General features: G+C 40.0%; 1 protein-coding gene across 5 annotated transcripts in view; it reads right to left on the bottom strand.

Moving 5' to 3' along the window:
- The window catches only part of EXPH5 (exophilin 5), a 105,088-nt gene that overhangs the window by 9,464 nt on the left and 74,919 nt on the right, over positions 1 to 20,705 (bottom strand). For 3 of the 5 annotated variants that reach the window (XM_027563819.1, XM_027563821.1, XM_027563822.1), the window contains 2 exons: positions 15,448 to 15,493; positions 2,848 to 2,983 (listed from right to left, as the gene is read on the bottom strand). In XM_027563819.1, coding sequence (XP_027419620.1) covers positions 2,848 to 2,983; positions 15,448 to 15,493 — 182 coding nt within the window. The remainder of the gene's footprint in view (positions 1 to 2,847; positions 2,984 to 15,447; positions 15,494 to 20,705) is intronic. The other 2 variants (XM_027563820.1, XM_027563823.1) reach the window with 1 other exon arrangement.

Genomic DNA, 20,705 nt, shown 5'->3' with positions numbered 1-20,705 from the left:
GTGAATTTGAGCAATATGTAAAAATTTAAGTTCTATGAAATACTATCAAATGATATACTGATGGTAGCTTGCTTCCCCTGAAAAAAATATGACTCAATAGACATTTATATGTGTCTATCAGGTACAGTTCTAAGCACTAAATAGATTAACTCATTAAATCCTCACATAATCTTGTAAGTTTAGTGGTTAGTATTCTCATTTTATAAATGGGGAAACTGAGGAATGAAGAAATTAAGTAAGTTGCCCAGCTTATACAGCTAGGAAGTGGATCCAGGCAGCCTGTCTCCTGAGTCCATACACGCAACCACTGTGCCACAAAAGTTCACTTTTCATTTTTTCTTTTAATGAACTAAAGATGATTTCACTATGAGCTCATTATGTTACAAGGATGTGAAGTTGCTGTTGTCAAACAATGTTTACTTTTCTCTCAGTAGCAAGGTCAGAGAGTGGTATGTAAGTCAGGCCCAATGACCTCCCTATAATTCCGAGGACCTAGGCCAACCCATGGAGAAGGCAATGGCACCCCACTCCAGCACTCTTGCCTGGAAAATCCCATGGATGGAGGAGCCTGGTAGGCTGCAGTCCATGGGGTCGCTAAGAGTCGGACACGACTGAGCGACTTCACTTTCACTTTTCACTTTCCTGCATTGGAGAAGGAAATGGCAACCCACTCCAGTGTTCTTGCCTGGAGAATCCCAGGGGCAGGAGAGCCTTGGTGGGCTGACGTCTATGGGGTCACACAGAGTCGGACACGACTGAAGTGACTTAGCAGCAGCAGGCCAACCCAAGACCCAGGGCTCATGCTTCCTGGGACCACTGTCTCTGTGATCTCAGATAAGTCACAGGGTATTTTCACTTGGTTGGTTCTTCCTTGAATTGTTTAGTGAATCATATTTGACATCTTTTCCTCAATAAAAACCTGTTAGAATTTAAACAGAATCAAAATCTTTTAAAGTTTTAAGATGCCCTAAGACCTATCTTAGAAATTCCCTGGTGGCTCAGATGGTAAAAGCAACTGCCTGCAATGTGGGAGACCTGGGTTCAATCCCTGGGTCAGGAAGATCCCCTGGAGAAGGCAATGGCAACCCGCTCCAGTACTCTTGCCTGGAAAATTCCATGAATGGAAGAGCCTGGTGGGCTACAGTCCATGGGGTTGCAAAGAGTCAGACACAACTGAGCTACTTCACTTTCTAAGACCTATCTTATAATATATATTTCATCATATTCATGTTACAATAGATGAGTAGATGTGTATTTTGAAGAAATATTCATTAAAAAATAAAATCTGACATGAGAGATAAGCTATGGAAATTATTTAAATTGTTGAAGAAGTTTTTTGTTTACAGAATCTTTCCTTCTGATTTACATAAAATGTTTCACTCTTTGTTGTCATTAAAAATTGTAATTTTAACTCTTCAATGACAGAGAAAATGAGGTGCATCAGTATCTGAGTGAATGTAAGTGAGATGTACTTATAATATGCCAATTATTTTAGGACAGGTATTGAAGAAGTTTTTGATATCCACTCTGGATTTTCTCTACCCTATTTTATTTGTTAGTTGGTACTATTAAGTTTGCATAGCCAGCAAAAGAACTAGTCCTGAGCATTAAATATCTGTAACTAAGGAGTTCTTTAAGGAATCATCCTGTTAATGCTTTAATGGAAAAAAATTAGTTTTCCCCTGTCCCTAAGTAACTTACTCACTATATCCACAGATAAAATAAGCAATGCCAAAATATAAGGCAGGGCAAAACAAAAAAAAGTCTTCATGAATCTGTCTTTAAAACAAATTATAATGAAATCTCTTTGATTTCTGTTTTCTCTTTCAACTTGTTCATAGTATTTTTTCCTCATTAAAGTCTTTTGCTGACCACAAAAATATGTTGTTATAATAGAAAATACAGGAAAGTATAACAAAAGAGGTAAAATCACCTAGAGTCCTTCTTCCTAGAGATAACCACTCTTAACACTTGAATCCCAATACTGCTATTTGACTCACAACTCTGAAGGTGAAAAAGTCTGCTGTTCTTCTCCTTTTTATTTTCAGAGCAGTCATTTTATTTCTTCACTTCATGAAAAATAGCTCTCCTCTACTAGGCAAAACCTTTGTGTTGGAACAGAAATTTTCCTCTGGGTCTCTTTTCTCTGAAGCAAGTTCTCTGCCAGGAACCATTTTACTGAAAGGAGTGCCCAGACAGAACATCCAGCTGGAGGTCTCTCAGTGACCACACCACTTGTCCTAACTATAGGGCTGAGCTGATGTCATTGCCTTTGCAAACTGAATTTAGTTCCTCAAGGTGAAGCTGGTGAATGATTTCAGATTTCATGTTTCATATGGCCAGGTTTATTTTAATACAAAAAACTATGTCAAGGTGAGTGATGCTTACATAATAAGATCCATGGGTATATAGTACTTTTGGAATCTGTTTTAGTCTTTATTGTTATCTATTGTACAAGGTTAATAGTTTAACAACAATTAGATTTCATCACTGCATTTAGGCCCTAATCAGGAACAATAAAAGTCTATTAAGGATAGTAAACTTTATAAATATATGTCTAAAGATATACCCTTTTATCTTTTTACTTGAGTTTATATATTAACATTATTACCATTCCATAGACTTATCAGGCCTTGATCCAAGAATATTTACTTACATTATATTTAAATATAAGATTTTTAAAATATTTCTTTTAATAGCATGTAACCCCATCCTCTTCAAGTGAGGATAACAAGAGGACTTCAAAAATAAAGTACAAGGGCTTGAGCATTTTAGCATAAACTGTAATCATTATTTGCTTTCCTTTAGTGCCGGGAATTCCAAAGGAAATTCAGTGCAGAGACTTACCTTGGAAGAACTCATCCTCTAGCAGTGAACCATCCCACGGAGGGACAGTACTTCCCTCCCTCATGCTTGCTGGCTTGGGGACAGTTGCACTGTCAGTGGGTTGGCTTTCCGGAGGTGAACTGTATATTTTTGCCTGCTAATTTTAAAATAGAAAATGTAATATTATTTTTGGACCTTCTTTAGCCAACATGTTCCCACAAAAACATCCCAAGCTTAAAAGTCCTAATCTAAGGACAACAAATCAATTTTCCTACCATTTATTTATCTAGTTGTAATGTTTTGTTGTTTTTGCAGTTTGCAAGTGATCACAAACTTCCCCATGCTTATATTAATTCCATTTTGTATAAGTTTTCAGGCAAGATATCTAGGCTGTCTCTGCAAAACATGCCTACAATTTACACAGCACTACAGGAATCTTAGAGAGCTTGTTGGGAAATGGAAAGAAATTTACTTCTCTTGAGTGGGGAATGTTGTTTGTCTGGCCCAGTGGCTGTAATTTTAGGTTTCTTAACATTGTACCTATTTTCTTATCAAGAGGCAGTTAGCTGAAACTTGTACTGGATCATAAGATTTGTGAACTTAATGGATTTAGAAATTAAAACAAAATTTTTTTTAATTCTAAAATTTTTTAAATTTTCCATCCACAGAAATCATGTAAAATGGTAGAACCTCCCAGACACACATAAGGAACTGATTAATAGTTCTGAAAAAAAGGTGCTGAAAAGCATGACCTTGTATATATATTTTAAATCTTTGCTAGTTTTATAGGACTTATGAGAATGATGTACAGATGGAGAGCTGTTTACCTTCTTTACTAGCAAATTTTATCTTGATTTCATTAAATCTATCACTGCTCTTTTAAGTTTTAATTTGTCTTTATAACCTTGGGGAATTATCCACTCCTACCCCTTTACTTCCTTCTGCCAAAATTCTATTTGCATTTCTTCTGTCAAACTGGCTCTGCCACTCCTGACTTCACTTTAACTCATTCTGCATGAATTAAATGGCCTCCACAAGGCGATTTCCCGTTCCAATTGCTTTATTTTCAGTTCATTTTCTTTTTTTTTTTTGGCCACTCTATTTTTTTAATTGAAGGATAATTGCTTTACAGAATTTTTTAGTGTTCTGTCGTATACCAATAAGAATCAGCCATTAGTACATCCGTGTCCTCTCCCTCCCTTCCCTCCCACCCTTCTAGATTGTCACATAGCCCCTGACTGAGTTCCCTGAGTTACACAGCAAATTCCCATTGGCTATCTATTTTACATATGATATTGTAAGTTTCCATGTTATTTTCTCCATACATCTCACCCTCTCCCTCCTCCCGTCCCCCTGTGTCCACAGGTCTGTCTGTTCTTTATGTCTGTTTCGTCATTGCTGCCCTGCAAATACATTCATCAGTACCATCTTTCTAGATTCCATATATATGCATCAGTACGATGCTTTTGAACTGTGGTGTTGGAGAAGACTCTTGACAGTCCCTTGGACTGCAAGGAGATCCAACCAGTCCATTCTGAAGGAAATCAGCCCTGGGATTTCTTTGGAGGGAATGATGCTGAAGCTGAAACTCCAGTACCTTGGCCACCTCATGCAAAGAGTTGACTCATTGGAAAAGACTCTGATGCTAGGAGGGATTAGGGGCAGGAGGAGAAGGGGACGACAGAGGATGAGATGGCTGGATGGCATCACTGACTTGATGGACGTGAGTCTAAGTGAACTCTGGGAGTTGGTGATCCACAGGGAGGCCTGGCGTGCTGTGATTCATGGGGTCACAGAGAGTCGGACACGACTGAGTGACTGAACTGAACTGAACTGAACTAAACACGATACTTATATTTCTCTTTCTGACTTACCTCACTCTGTATAATATGCTCTCGTTCACCTCATTAGAACTGATTCAAATGTGTTCCTTTTTATGGCTAAGTAGTATTCCATTGTAGATATGAACCACACCTTCTTTATCCATTCATCTGTCAATGGACATCTAGGTTGCTTCCATGTTTTAGCTATTGCAAATAGTGCTGCAGTGAACATTGGGATACATGTGTCATTTTCAATTTTGGTTTCCCCAGGGTATATGCCTAGTAGTGGGATTGCTGGGTCATAAGGAATCTCCATACTGTCTTCCATAGTGGCTGTATCAATTTACATTCCTACCAGCAATGCAAGAGGGTTCCCTTTTCTCCACAGCTTCTCCAGCATTTATTGTTTGTAGACTTTTTAATGATGGCCATTCTGACTGGTGTGAGGTGGTATCTCATTGTAATTTTGATTTGCAGTTCTCTAATAATGAGTGATGTTGAGCATCATTTCATGTGTTTGTTAGCCATCTGTACGTCTTCTTGGGAGAAATGTCTGTTTAGATCTTTTTCCCACTTTTTGATTGGGTTGTTTATTTTTCTGGTATTGTATGAGCTGCTTATATACTTTGGAAATTAATTCTTTGTCAGTTGCTTCCTTTGCTATTATTTCCTCCCATTCTGAGGGCTGTCTTTGCACCTTGTTTGTAGTTTCCTTTACTGTGCAAAAGCTTTTAAGTTTAATTAGGTCCCACTTGTTTATTTTTGTTTTTATTTCCATAACTCTAGGAGGTGAGTCATAGAAGATCTAGCTTTTGATTTATGTCACTGAGTGTTCTGCCTGTTTTCCTCTAGAGTTTTTATAGTTTCTGGTCTTACATTTAGGTCTTTAATCCATTTTGAGTTTATATTTGTTTGTGGTGTTAAGAAGTGTTCTAATTTCATTTTTTTGCATGTAGCTGTCTATTTTTCCCAGCACCATTTATTGAAGAGGCTGTCTTTCCCCATTGTATATTCTTGCCTCCTTTGTCAAAAATAAGGTAGCCATAGGTGTGTGGGTTTATCTCTGGGCTCTCTATCTTGTTCCATTGGTCTGTATTTCTCTTTTTGTGCCAGTACCATACTGTCTTGACTGTAGCTTTGTAATATAGTCTTAAGTCAGGAAGGTTGATTCCTCCAGCTCCATTTTTCTTTCTCATGACTGTTTTGGCTATTTGCAGTCTTTTGTGTTTCCATATGAATTGTGAAATTTTTGTTCTAGTTCTGTGAAAAATGTCACTGGTAATTTGATAGGGATTGCATTGACTCTGTAGACTGCATTTGGTAGTATAGTCATTTTCACAATATTGATTCTTCCTGCCAGGAAAATGGACTATCTTGCCATCTGTTTATGTCATCTTTGATTTCAGTTCACTTTCTACCCAGTCCCTGCCTCTTGAATCTTACTTGATATTCACTATCATATTTCATCTCATCTTGAACGCTTAAGACCACATCTCTAATCTTTCCAAATCTCCACCTTTTTAACTTCTCCATCACAGGTCTGTCCAAATCTAAAGCCTAGGTTCTTTTAATCCTTGCATTTCCCATAATCTAGTATAATATTTTTATACTTGTCTGCTTTCTTTCTCAAGATCTAGATCAGTTACTCCTTATAGAAGAAGCCCTGCTTAAATTTCATTGACTTGCCCATTAAATTATGGGCAAGCCATAATTTAATATATACAAAGGAGATTTATTAATAAGAAAGAAATAATCCAATGATAGTTTATTGGCTATTGGATATAATTTAACACACTTATATTAAATTCAGAACTAAAAAAATATTAGAAGCACATTATAACTATAGGGATATACCAATTGGAGATAATAAAACCAGAAACTAATCAACTGAGAAATCAGATCAATTACAGTTACACTTTTCTCTCTACAGTGCATCAAGGTGTTCTCTCCTGTGCCCTACCTACTGTCTTTTTTCAAGATTTATTTATTTGGCTGCCTTGGGTCTTAGTTGCAGCACATGGTATCCTCATTGCATCACATGGGAACCTTCATTGAGCTGCATGGACTCTCTGGTTGGGTTTGTGGGCTCCAGAGTTCTCAAGTTCAATAGTTGCAATGCTTGGGCTTGATTGTATCCCAGTATGCAAGATTTTAGTTCTGCAACCAGGAATTGAACTTGAGTTCCCTGCATTGCAAGGCAGATTCTCACAATGGAATCCACTGGACCACCAGAGAAGTCTCATCCAAATCTTTATTTGTGCTAATAACATTAAGCCATGAACTTATAAGTCCGTTCTTCCCAAACCTGCAGTTTTGGTACTTGTTGCAGAGTAGATATATTTGATTAAGAGACAGTAAGCAATGTTGTCTCCCAGTCATTTTAACATTCAAATGAACTTCAGATTTCCTTTAAGTAGACTGGAGTACATTCTTCCTGGCCTCCTGGATAACCTTCTTTAATACTGAATTTATAATGAAATGAAAAGTACCTGAACTGAACAGTCAGGTGAAGAGCAAAATTTCTTCAGGTGGGAAGTATTTCTATCACCTATAGACTGTGAATATAACCTCTTTTGGTTAGATTTTTGCCCAGATCTACTTCAAGGTCAACCCTATTCACCCAAGATACTAAAGATGTTTCCCACACAGTTCAGTTCAGTTCAGTTCAGTCACTCAGTCGTGTTTGACTCTTTGTGATCCCATGGACTGCAGCACATCAGGCTTTCCTGTCCATCATCAACTCCTGGAGCTTGCTTAAACTCATGTCCGTCGAGTCGGTGATGCCATCCAACCATCTCATCCTCCGCCGTCCCTTTCTCTTCCTGCCTTCACTCTTTCCCAGCATCAGGTTCTTTGCTGATGAGTCAGTTCTTCACATCAGGTGGCCAAAGTATTGGAATTTCAGCTTCACCATCAGTCCTTCCGATGAGTATTCAGGATTGATTTCCTTTACGATTGGCTGGTTTGATCTCCTTGCAGTCCAAGGGACTCTCAAGAGTCTTCTCCAACACCACAGTTCAAAAGCATCAATTCTTCAGTGCTCAGCTTTCTTTATAGTCCACCTCTAACATCCATCATGACTACTGGAAAAACCATAGCTTTGACTAGATGGACCTTCATCAGTAAAGTAATGTCTCTGCTTTTTAATATGCTATCTAGGGCTGGGAGGGATTGGGGGCATGAGGAGAAGGGGACGACAGAGGATGAGATGGCTGGATGGCATCACTGACTTGATGGACGTGAGTCTGAGTGAACTCCGGGAGTTGGTGATGGACGGGGAGGCCTGGCGTGCTGCGATTCATGGGGTCGCAAAGAGTCGGACACGACTGAGTGACTGAACTGAACTGAACTGAACAGACTGAGGTCTGTCATAGCTTTTCTTCCAAGGAGCAAGCATCTTTTAATTTCATGGCTGCAGTCACCATCTGCAGTGATTCTGGAGCCCAAGAAAATAGTCTGTCACTGCTTCTATTGTTTCCACATCTATTGCCATGAAGTTATGATACCAGATGCCATGATCTTCGTTTTTTGAATGCTGAGTTTTAAGCCAGCTTTTTCACTCTTCTCTTTCACTTTCATCAAGAGGCTCTTTAGTTCCTTTATGCTTTCTGCCATAAAGGTGGTGTCATCTGCATATCTGAAGTTATTGATATTTCTCCCTGCAAATTTGAATCCACCTTGTGACTCATCCAGCCCGGCATTTTGCATGATGTGCTTTGCATACAAGTTAAATAAGGAGGGTGACGATATACAGCCTTGACCTACTCCTTTCCCAATTTAGAACTAGTGTGTTTTTCCATGTCCAGTTTTAACTGTTGCTTCTTGACCTGCATATAGATTTCTCAGGAGGCAGGTAATGTGGTCTGGTATTCCCATCTGTTTCAGAATTTTCCACAGTTTGTTGTGATCCAGACAGTCAAAGGTTTTTGTGTAGTCAATGAAGCAGAAGTAGATGTTTTTCTGGAATTCTCTTATGTTTTCCATGATCCAATGGATGTTGGAAATTTGATCTCTGATTCCTCTGCCTTTTCTAAATCCATCTTGAACATCTGGAAGTTCTTGGTTCATGTACTTGAACATGAAGTTGAAGCCTAGCTTGGAGAATTTTCAGCATTACTTTGCTAGAGTGTGAAATGAGTGAAATTGTGCGGTAGTTTGAACATTGCCTTTCTTTGGGATTGGAATGTAAACTGACCTTTTCCAGTCCTGTGGCCACTGTTGAGTTTTCCAAATTTGCTGGCATATTGAGTGAAGCACTTTAATAGCATCATCTTTTAGGATTTGAAATAGTTCAGCTGGAATTCCATCACCTCCACTAGCTTTGTTCATAGTGATGCTTCCTAAGGCCCACTTGACTTCACATTCCAGGATGTCTGCTCTAGGTGAGTGATCACACCATTGTGGTCATTATATGGCTAAGAAAGTTAAATCCTCTGGGGCTCACAGCACATATTGGTCTTCAGTCAGGGATGTCTTGGACTCCAAATTTTCCTCCAAAGAGTGTTTCATTGCCATAGAGTTATCATAAAAGATTAAGCCTGTTTCCCATACCTGGCCTAGAGGATGAGGCCTCCAAATAGCAAAACACCTCCGAGTAGCAAAACAGTGTCAAAATCCTTTTCCAAATTTTGATTTAAGCTTTTTCTCCCCAATTATCTTTAACCCCCATGTTCCAAACTCTCTACACACAGTTCTACAAAATGTCAAGCACTTTTCTTTTCAGTTTCTCTTGATTTTATTGTTCTTTTAAAAAATTAAAAGTATACTTTTGAAGACTCAAAATAAAAGTATACTTTTGAGGACTCCGTGTCTCTGCTCCTGATCTTTGCTCTCTCTTTTCTTCTCCTGAAAATATCCTTCAGAGTCTAGTTCCAATATCATCCTCTCTGTGAGTCCTTCTCCAGTTCTCATAGGAAGAATTAATTACCATAGTATTTTTAATGTACCTCTGATATTATGCATATTATTTCATATCAAAGTTGTTTATATTCTTTCTACTTTTACTTTATCACTAGATTTTTACCCTTCCTCCCTGAATCAGACTTTTTAATTTCTACTCTGATCTAGGAAACCAGGGATTCACAGACATATAAATAATGACCCTGGAAGTGATCCACTTTCTAAAATAACTAAGAAAGCATACTATTCTCCTTTGTATCCTGAGCACTTAACAGCATCAGCATATAAGAGATTGATTCATATTTAGTGAACCGAATTCAAAGACTATGCTTCCCACAATAATATTTCCTACTTTTGAATTCCTCCAATACATTGTGTATTATCTTTTATCTGAACAAAATTACTCATTTTTTCAGTTTTCAATATATTTAAAAAATATTTTCTCTTATTTGATCTTTAGAACAGATTTGTGAAATCGGTAGGGATTGTCATTCCCACTTTGCAGATGAAGAAACTCAGTCTCAGTTAAGAACCTTATTCAAGCCGCAGGGATAACAAAAGGTGATGCTGACTGCTGACACTCATATGGTCTGATTTCTAGTTCTGTTTTCTCCACTACGTTTCTTTGTATTGTTACTTTATGAATGTTGAGATCTTCAGTTGAGTGGTAAACTCTCTGAAGCAGGAACCTTGCTTTAAACATTCCATGCTGTCCATGCACAGTTATGGATTGATTTTTTTCTATACCAAGGTAGAAAATTATATATATAAGATTTTTAGTGAAGATTATTACAGAAATTGAGACACTGAGTATTTAAAATATTAGGACTCAGTACAGCATGTCTGAGGTAGGAAAGCATAATGGTTAAACATATGAATTTTACACAAGTCCAAATCCTGACATGAGACAAACAAATCTCTGTCATAGAGTAACCTCAAAAGCTGTACAACTTTGGGCAAGTTGCTTAACCTTTCTGTCCTGTGCCTTATTTTCTTTCTTGGAATAATGAGAAAAAAAGAGAATACAGTAACAACAATACCCCTCATATAATAATGTTGCTTGGAGAAGGCAATGGCATCCCACTCCAGTACTCTTGCCTGGAAAATCCCATGGATGGAGGAGCCTGGTCCACGGGGTCGCTAAGAGTCGGACATGACTGAGGACTTCCCTTTCACTTTTCACTTTCATGCATTGGAGAAGGAAATGGCAACCCACTCCAGTGTTCTTGCCTGGAGAGTCCCAGGGACGGGGGAGCCTGGTGGGCTGCTGTCTCTGGGGTCGCACAGAGTCGGACATGACTGAAGTGACTTAGCAGTAGCAATAATGTTGCTGTGAGAATTAAATGAATTAATATTTGTAAAACACTTTAGAACGGTGCGTGTGTGCATATTCAGTCATGTCTGACTCTTGTGACCCCATGGACTGCAGCCTGCCAGGCTCCTCTGTCCATGCAATTTTCCAGGCAAGAATACTGGAGTGGGTTACTATTTCATTTTTCAGGGGATCATCCCAACCCAGGGACCAAATCTGTGTCTCCCTTAGCTCCTGCACTGGCAGGCAAATTTTTTACAACTGAGCCACCTGAGAAGCCCAGAATGGTACTTAGCACTTAATATTAATAATTCCTTATCATTAGCCATTACTAGTCTTCTGTGGTTAGAGAGGATTTTCTGGTAGACTTTGGCTGGTGCTCTCAGCCTAATGAGTTAGAGAAATATCCTAAAAGATTAGAGGCCAGAGACTCAAAATGCTGGCTTTAGGGTTTGTTAACAATCTTAAACATAGTACATAGAACATGCTGAGCAAAGTAAGGCTGTTTTTCCAACCTCAACTCACTCTACTAACATTTGCAGTGCTGACATGAGACAACCAGATCTCTGTCACAGAGTAACCTCAGATTATCTGACTACTTTTAGGGCAGCCAAACCTGTAGAACAGCTGTCAAAACTGAAGCTTAAGGTCATGGATGCTACCAAATGCCTTGGTAAAGTCAACAAATTAATTTTTCAAGGTGTTCTTGAATTTACTCTGCATCGGTTTTCCTGCAAGGTCAAATCCAGCATTGCACCGTGTGGCTTAAAAACCACACATTCATTTCTTCTTTCAGTTTTGGAGTTCTCACACTGTGCCGGAAGTGGGGATACACAGGTGAGCAGGCGTGGTCCCAGCCTCAGGGAGCTCACACCAGCCTCGTGTGGATAGTGCCACGCTGGAGGTATGTTTCTAGGGGTACAGAGTGGGCGTATCACCACCAGAACGTGCTCGGAAATGAGGAGTGGGTAAGTGGCCAGAGCCGTACGGTTTGTCTGTGCTCAGAGATGGTGACCACTTGGATTTTGGATTCCTCACCTTTAAGGAGATGGTTCTCAACTGGGGGCAATTTGCTCCTCAAGGAACATTTGGAAAATTCTGGAGGTATTTTTTATTGTCACAGTTGAGTGGAGGTGAACTACTGGCATCTAGTAGGTAGAGGTCAGGGATTGCCACTAAACATCCTGTAATACATACGAGAGCCCCCACAACAAAGAATTATTCAACCCGAAATGTCAGTAGTGCTGAGGTGGAGAGAACTCCGAGATAGAAGATTTCTAAGTTTCTCTTGTCATCCTAAATGAAGGCATAAGCTGAGGCAGATTAAGACATGAGTTTATTTGGCAATGCTAATGCTAATGCTAATGCTAAGTCACTTCAGTCGTGTCCGACTCTGTGCGACCCCATAGACGGCAGCCCACCAGGCTCCCCCATCCCTGGGATTCTCCAGGCAAGAACGTTGGAGTGGGTTGCCATTTCCTTCTCCAAACATGAAAGTGAAAAGTGAAAGTGAAGTCACTCAGTCATGTCCAACTCTTAGTGACCTCATGGACTGCAGCCTACCAGGCTCCTCCTCCCATGGGATTTTCCAGGCAAGAGTACTGGAGTGGGGTGCCATTGCCTTCTCCATTATTTGGCAATAGAGGAATTGCAATTTGGGACATGCAAACCATAGTAAGCACAAGCAAGTGTGCTGAGGATTTGGGGCAGGCTGTATCTGAACAGGGAATGAGTTCAGTTAGAATGAGGGGAGAGTCCAGTGAGAGTCTATTTAAACAAAAAACAAATGAAGACCAGCTTTAAAAATTTCCTAAGCAGACAAAACCAGTCCAGTCATACAAACAAAACTCAATTCAGCTTATTTTGTAAGGCCAACCTGATCCAGGTCATTTCTTGTTCATGCCCCTGGAAACCATAAGCTAAACTTCCCATGGCTGATATGAGGCAATCCCTGACCAACTGTCTATCATTTAAGAAAATTCTAATATTATTATCAGTTTTCTGTATATCAGGCATTTATGGGGCATGCATAAGATTTTCCATTTTATATCTCCTGTTCCATTTTAGATTGAAATTCTTTCATACTCTAGCACTAAAAATTCTGTTTTTCTGAAACCCTTGGCTTCTTTTAAGCTGATATAAATGTTTAAATAGCAGCTTCCTTCTCTTTGAACAGAGGATCATCCAAAAATGTAGTACAGCCTCCTATAAAATATTGGAATCCCCTTTGTACCATACCTGCTAGGCTGCCAACCAAATGAGAGGAAGTTCATTATCTTAAGTCTTGGCAAGAATCCCTGTGGCATCACTGGCCAACTACCAGCTCTTTGCCGTTTAAGGGGATAGGACTTTTATGGATAAATAATGGAGCTCTACATGTTATACTTGTCTTCAAGTTTCATTATTTTTTTTCCCTTACTTTTTAAATAGTTATTAACTGGGAGCTACATCATTGGCTTGACTTTCACTTATATTCCCAGTTCTTATCTTTTTAGATTGACATGTTCTGAGAAGTGAAATTGTTAAAGGCAAACAGCAATTATGAGTGTCAAAGAAGAGGGTATCTTACTAGTCCTCAGACTGGACTTTGAAATCCCAAGAACTCCAGATTAGCTCTCCTGTTTTATAACTTCTAGGTGCTTGCATTTCTTTTTATGCTCCTTACCTGTTTCAGACACCACCTCTCTTAAATGGCAAAGGATGGTTAGCTCTGAGCACTTCTCTGAGGAAAAGTCACGAGTACAGAAGCATCCTGGAGTAGCGTTAGGTGCTCAATCATGCCAAACCCTTTGCGATCCTGTGGACTGTAGCCTGCCATGCTCCTCTGTTCATGGAATTCTCCAGGCAAGAATACTACTGTGGGTAGCCATTCCCTTCTCCAGGGGTTCTTCACAATCCAGGGATCAAACCTGGGTCTCTTGCATTGCAGAAAGGTTCTTTACCATCTAAGCCACCAGGGAAGCCATCCTGGCATAGGGTTCTGTTCTTTTAGAGAACAAAGCTGTATACATGCCAGTTCAGTCCATTTCTCGGTTACAGGCAAGCCTACAGGTAGGGAGCAACAGCGGTTCATAAGCACACAGGGCTTTGGGACTGATGAAGCTGTAGGCATTTTTGACTTCTTCTGGTAGAGTTACAGAGACCTGGGTTTTCTAATCCTGACTCTCCCAAGTATCAGTGTGACTTTGAGCATGATCTTTAAATTCTCTGAACCTCAGTTTTTTCATCTTTAGGTGGGCATAATAATAATACCTACTTCATATATTACCTCTGGGTATTAAATAAAATGATCTATGTTAAGTGCCTGGATGATGATAAGCTCTCCATGAGAGTGTAGCAGTTGCTCCTGGTGTCATGACTGGGGCTCAAGCATATAAAAGAGAGAGATAGGGTTCAATGTTACTGAGAAAGAAGTAGCATTAATCTTGAAGAAGAAAGGAGGCTCACTTTTGTTTGTGAAACCAATCACAATTGGGAAACTTGGAGCTCTGTGGGAGATTCTTTACTTGACAAACAAAAGTGAGATATATGCACTCCTCACCAGAATTCTATCCCATGCTTTTTGAAAAAAGAAGAGAGAGAAAGGTTTAAGTGTTAGTACTACAGGCAAAATCTATTGAAAAATGCCTCTACCTTCCTCCTGCACTCTTAGGTGCCTTCAAAACTCTTTCTTCCATCTCCAAACCATATATGAGTTGCACAGAAAGACAATGGTGTGTGTAGATCAAAATGCAAGAGGGCAAAAAAAGTAAGAAACAGAAAACAAAGCTTCTCAATCTTATAAACATGTGAACTCAGAGAAATTGTGGAGGTCCTGTTTGGTCAGTGCCCTCATGTAGCTTGTTCTGTCCAGATGCTTTTCGCCTATCAGTGGCTTCCTCTTTGACTACAAATGATGATCTTACCCAGAAGAGGTCTTATGCAGACCCACCTTGGTTTGCAAGTTTATTTGGAAATTTTCAAAGCTGGTTTCCATATGCTTTTGATTTTGACAGAATCAAACTGAACTCTCCCCTTTTTACATTCCCTGCCCAAATACAGCCTGCCCCCTGGAGGAGAAGGGGACAACAGAAGATGAGGTGGTTGGATGATATCACTGACTCAATGGACATTGAGTTTGAGCAAACTCTGGGAGATGGTGAAGGACAGGGAAGCCTGGCGTGCTGCAGTCCATGGGGTTGCAGAGTCAGTTGGACATGATTGAGCAACTGTAAAACAACAATAAACCTTCAGCAGTCTTGCCTACAGCTTGCTACAGTCTGAATGTCTCAAATTGTGATTCCTCTGCTACTTTCAAATAAACTCTTCCTCCATCCAACATTTTAGGGCTGTATAGGACTGACAGGTGGTAAAATAGCAGAGACAGTGGCAAGGTCTCAGGCAGAGGCTGCTGTTTGAGCATTTCAGTACCACAGCCAACTGGAAACCAATCACAATTGGGAAACTTGGAGCTCTGCAGGAGAAATCTAAGCTTCTAAGGTAAATTTAAGACTGTACCAAGGAGAATTCTGTTTAAATATGTAATCAACCAGGAATTACATTAATTCTGAATTATTCAGCATAACCTTTAGTTCTTTGGTTACTTACCAAAGCGGTTCCCCTCACAGACACAGAAGGTGTGTGGCCATCACATCTGTGGAAAGAATTTGAAATAACTTCTTTGAAAAGAAATGCCTAAGTTTTGGAAAATCAATAGCACATTTTCTATTATATCTCCATATCTTGAGAAGATATATTTCTGATGCTCAGTAGGGAGATCTTTCACAGTGCACTGCTGAAAAATCTCTCAGAAACATTTTCTTGTGCTTGCTTAGGATCAGTGTTTTACATCTTTGTCACTCAGGTAGCCAAGAAAAAAATACATAATAGTGGCTTTTTACTTGAACATAGCATTAAGACTTAGTAACAGAAATAGTTACATTTGTGAGTACTGTGTGCCAGGCAGTATTTGTATGCTCTATAGACAAGTTACCTCATTTAAACACATCACTCTTGTCAAGTGGATGCTGTGACAGCTCTCATTTTACAGATCAGATGGTGGAGGTGCAGAGAAGTTAGAAGACACTATACAAGGTACATAGTGGCTGAACTCAGAGCTGGCCACAGGCTGACTGAATCTAGAGGTCTCCTTGATCAGTATGGCACATAGAGTATTCTTGCAAATGGGAAACAGATTTTCTGCTTCTGTATATTTTTATTTTAAAGAGATACTAAGTCAGAACCAGACCACAATTAATAAGGGGATTTTTTCAAAAGGCAAACCTTACAAAGATGACTTCAGGATGCTTATTTTTATAAGTATGTCTTATTTATTATTAGAGCATCTTCAGTTCAGTTCAGTTCAGTCACTCAGTCGTGTCCAACTCTTTGCGACCCCATGAATTGCAGTACGCCAGGCCTCCCTGTCCATCACCAACTCCCAGAGTTCACTCAGACTCACGTCCATCAAGTCAGTGATGCCATCCAGCCATCTCAGCCTCTCTTGTCCCCTTCTCCTCCTGCCCCTAATCCCTCCCAGCATCAGAGTCTTTTCCAATGAGTCAACTCTTCGCATGAGGTGGCCAAAGTACTGGAGTTTCAACTTCAGCATCATTCCTTCCAAAGAAATCCCAGGGCTAATCTCCTTTAGAACGGACTGGTTGGATCTCCTTGCAGTCCAAGGGACTCTCAAGAGTCTTCTCCAATATCACATTTCAAAAGCATCACTTCTTCGGTGCTCAGCCTTCTTCATAGTCCAACTCTCACATACGTAACCACTGGAAAAACCATAGCCTTGACTAGACAAACCTTTGTTGGCAAAGTAATGTCTCTGCTTTTCAATATGCTATCTAGGTTGGTCATAACTTTCCTTCCAAGGAGTAAGCGTCTTCTAATTTCATGGCTGCAGTCATCATCTGCAGTGATTTTGGAGCCCCCCAAAATAAAGTCTGACACTGTTTCCACCGTTTCGCCATCTATTTGCCATGAAGTGATGGGACCAGATGCCATGATCTTAGTTTTCTGAATGTTGAGCTTTAAGCCAACTTTTTCACTCTCCTCTTTCACTTTCATCAAGAGGCTTTTTAGTTCCTCTTCACAAGAACAATTATGCTTTTACTATTTATATGGCTTCTCCAAAATTCAGTAGAAGGTGAAAAAATTTTAAGACCTAGGTCCAAAATTGAGATGAATTTTGATTTTTTAAATCTATAATCCTAAGTAAGGGTGTGCAGCCTGAATTGAAGAGTAAGAGTTAATAGAAACTAGGAAAGTAATGCTCAAAATTCTCTAAGCCGGGCTTCAGCAATACATGAACCATGAACTTCTAGATGTTCAAGCTGGTTTTAGAAAAAGCAGAGGAACCAGAGATCAAATTGCCAACATTCACTGGATTATCAAAAGAGCAAGAGAGTTTCAGAAGAACATGCATTTCTGCTTTATTGACTATGCCAAAGCCTTGACTGTGTGGATCACAATAAACTGTGGAAAATTCTGAAAGAGATGGGAATACTAGACCACCTGACTTGCCTCTTGAGAAATCTGTGTGCAGGTCAGGAAGCAACAGTTAGAACTGGACATGGAACAACAGACTGGTTCCAAATAGGAAAAGGAGTACTTCAAGGCTGTATATTGTCACCCTGCTTATTTAACTTATATGCAGAGTACATCATGAGAAATGCTGAGCTGGAGGAAGCACAAGCTGGAATCAAGATTGCCGGGAGAAATATCAATAACCTCAGATATGCAGATGACACCACCCTTATGGCAGAAAGTGAAGAAGAACTAAAGAGTCTCTTGATGAAAGTGAGAGAGGAGAGTGAAAAAGTTGGCTTAAAGCTCAACATTTAGAAAACTAAGATCATGGCATCCAGTCCCATCATTCATGGCAAATAGATGGGGAAACAGTAGAAACAGTGGCTGACTTTATTTTTCTGGGCTCCAAAATCACTGGAGATGGTGATTGCAGCCATGAAATTAAAAGACACTTACTCCTTGGAAGGAAAGTTATGACCAACCTAGACAGCATATTAAAAAGCAGAGACATTTACTTTGTCCACAAAGGTCCATCTAGTCAAGGCTATGGTTTTTCCAGTGGTCATGTATGGATGTGATGTGAGAATTGGACTATAAAGAAAGCTGAGTGCCAAAGAATTGATGCTTTTGAACTGTGGTGTTGGAGAAGACTCTTGAGAGTCCCTTGGACTGCCAGGAGATCCAACCAGTCCATCTTAAAGGAGATGGAAGGACTTTCATTGGAAGGACTGATGCTGAAGCTGAAACTCCAGTACTTTGGCCACCTGATGTGAAGAGCTGACTCATTTGAAAAGACCCTGATGCTGGGAAAGATTGAGGGCAGGAGGAAAAGGGGATGACAGAGGATGAGATGGTTGGATGGCATCACCGACTCAATGGATATGGGTTTAGGTGGACTGCGGGAGTTGGTGATGGACAGGGAGGCCTGGCGTGTTGCGGTTCACAGGGTTGCAAAGAGTTGGACACGACTGAGTGACTGAACTGAACTGAATTCTTGTATGACTCAGAGCTCTTGTATGAAGTCAAGTCCTCTCCTTCATTAAGAGCACAGAAGAAGGAATCAAGAATTAAATAAACTCAGACTAGGTCAGATCAGTTAAAATTGTCAAGATGCAGTTTTCCTTCATTCAAAGCCCTAACTGCTTCGTGGCTCTTGAAAGCTGAGCATAAAACCTAGGAGGCCAAATAATTTTACATTTAAAATATAACAACATGTATTAAACATGAAATTAAAAGATGCTTGCTCCTCAGAAGAAAAGCTATGATAAACTGAGACAATGTATTAAAAAGCAGAGATATCACTTTGCCAACAAAGGTCCGTATAGTCAAAGCTATGGTTTTTCCAGTAGTTACGTAAGGAAGTTAGAGTTGGCCCATAAAGAAGGCTGAGCAGAGAAGAATTGATGCTTTTGAATTATGCTAGAGAAGACTTTTGAGAGTCCCTTGGACAGCAAGGAGATCAAACTTGTCGATCCTAAAAGAAATCAACTGAGTATTCATTGGAAGTACTGATTCTGAAGATGAAGTTCAATACTTTGGCCACCTGATATGAAGAGCTGACAATGGGAAAGACCCTGATGCTGGGAAAGATTGAAAGCAAAAGTAGAAAGAGGCGGCGGAGGATGAGATGATTTGATGGCATCACTGACTCAACGGATATGAGTTTGAGCAAACTTAGGGAGATAGTGAAGGACAGTGAATCCTGGTGTTCTTGGGGAGTTCATGCTGCAATTCATGGGGTTGCAAAGAGTTGGACACTACTTAGCAACTGAACAACAACAAACAAAAACAGCATATATTTTATAGTTTAGCTCAAAATTTAAACAGAAATTAAAATTAACATGGATTTTTCATATTATTCTGAAGTACCAGCTCTATACTAATAATATTTAGAAGTTAAAATATTGCTTTTATTTGTACTCTTCCTTTTCATACGTCTTTATTGAGCCTGCCTGCCTTCTACATGCTAAGTACTATTTTGAGTGGTTTGAAGGAAATAAATATGACTGATATAGAGACTGTTCTAAGAGGCTTTGTGACAGGAAAGATTAGGTACATAAAGAGCCAAAAGGCAAGCCACAATGTTATAAGGACAATACAGGGGCTTAAGTAAAATGAAAATGCAGAGGGGCTGGTGAGCACTTGCTGGGACGAACTGGGAAAGTAACAGGGAGAGAAGGTGCTGGCTGAACAGGTATGAGAGCCTAAGAACACCAGGAGCACAAGCCTGGAGATGTAAGACAGCAAGGAAGCTGGGAACTGACAAGTAATTCCATTTGCCTGCAGCCAAGAGAACATGCCTGACTGTGAAGATTCTTCCCAAAGTCCTGCGGAGAGGCCAGCCTCTTGGTGTCCCTGCGCAGCTCAACATTCTCATCAGCTGATTGGGGCCCTAGCCTGACTTGGAGTTAAGGGGAATTCCTAAGGATGGCAGGTGGCACAACTGGGAAAGAGTGTCACTGAGAGTGAGGGTGTGCTGTGAGTGCAAGGATGCACGCTCCCTGACAGTGTGCAAGGCCGTGGGAGCCACTGTGGATCGAGGTAGCAGGCAGGGTGTAGGACTCAGGAGGCTTGGAGGCCCAGAGTCTCCACAGTCACTTCCAGGCCTGCTGTAAATGTATGTTATAATACTGTAACATATTCCAGTTAGTGTATGTTTCTGGTGTGAAGGGCTTCCACTTGGAGACTGACTAAAACAACAGTGCCGTCACAAAAACCACGCTGGTTAAAGTCCTCTGGATTTGGGTGATTTCAAGAGATAGAAAGCTATCTCAGATGCATTTGTTCATAAGTCCTACTAAGCCATACCCTAATGATCTCTCACGTATATTCCCACACTGCCAGCTATAGACAGAGCAGTTTCTCAGCCTTGGTACTACTGGCATTTCTTCAGTGTGGTGGTTTATCACATGCATTATATGATGTTTAGCAACATCTCTGACCCCTACCCACCAGATGCCAATAGCACCACCCTTCAGCTGTAGAAACCAGAAATGTCTTCAGACATTGTCAAATGCCTTTTGGGGTGTAAAACTGCCCCTGATTGCAAACCACTGAGCTAAAGTGAGTATCTCATTATGTCACTTTTCGGTTTAATGAAAAATATAAATACAATATGCACATGCGCACATGCATGAAATACACCAAAATATTAGTGCTTGTTCAGGTCAGTGGGTGAGAGGGGTGATATATATATATAAAATAAGGAACTATTTATACATATACAGTACATATAATAAGGAAAATAATGGTATTCTTAGAAAGGGATGAATGTCTCCCTGCTGTCTACAGGATCAAGACCAAGCTCCTTAGCATGTATAAGGTTTCCACAT

This window comes from Bos indicus x Bos taurus, chromosome 15 (genome assembly GCF_003369695.1).
Source record: "Bos indicus x Bos taurus breed Angus x Brahman F1 hybrid chromosome 15, Bos_hybrid_MaternalHap_v2.0, whole genome shotgun sequence".
Taxonomy (NCBI): Eukaryota; Metazoa; Chordata; class Mammalia; order Artiodactyla; family Bovidae; genus Bos; species Bos indicus x Bos taurus.
The sequence above is the reverse complement of the archived record's forward strand: the minus strand, read 5'-3'. Positions and strand labels throughout refer to the sequence as shown.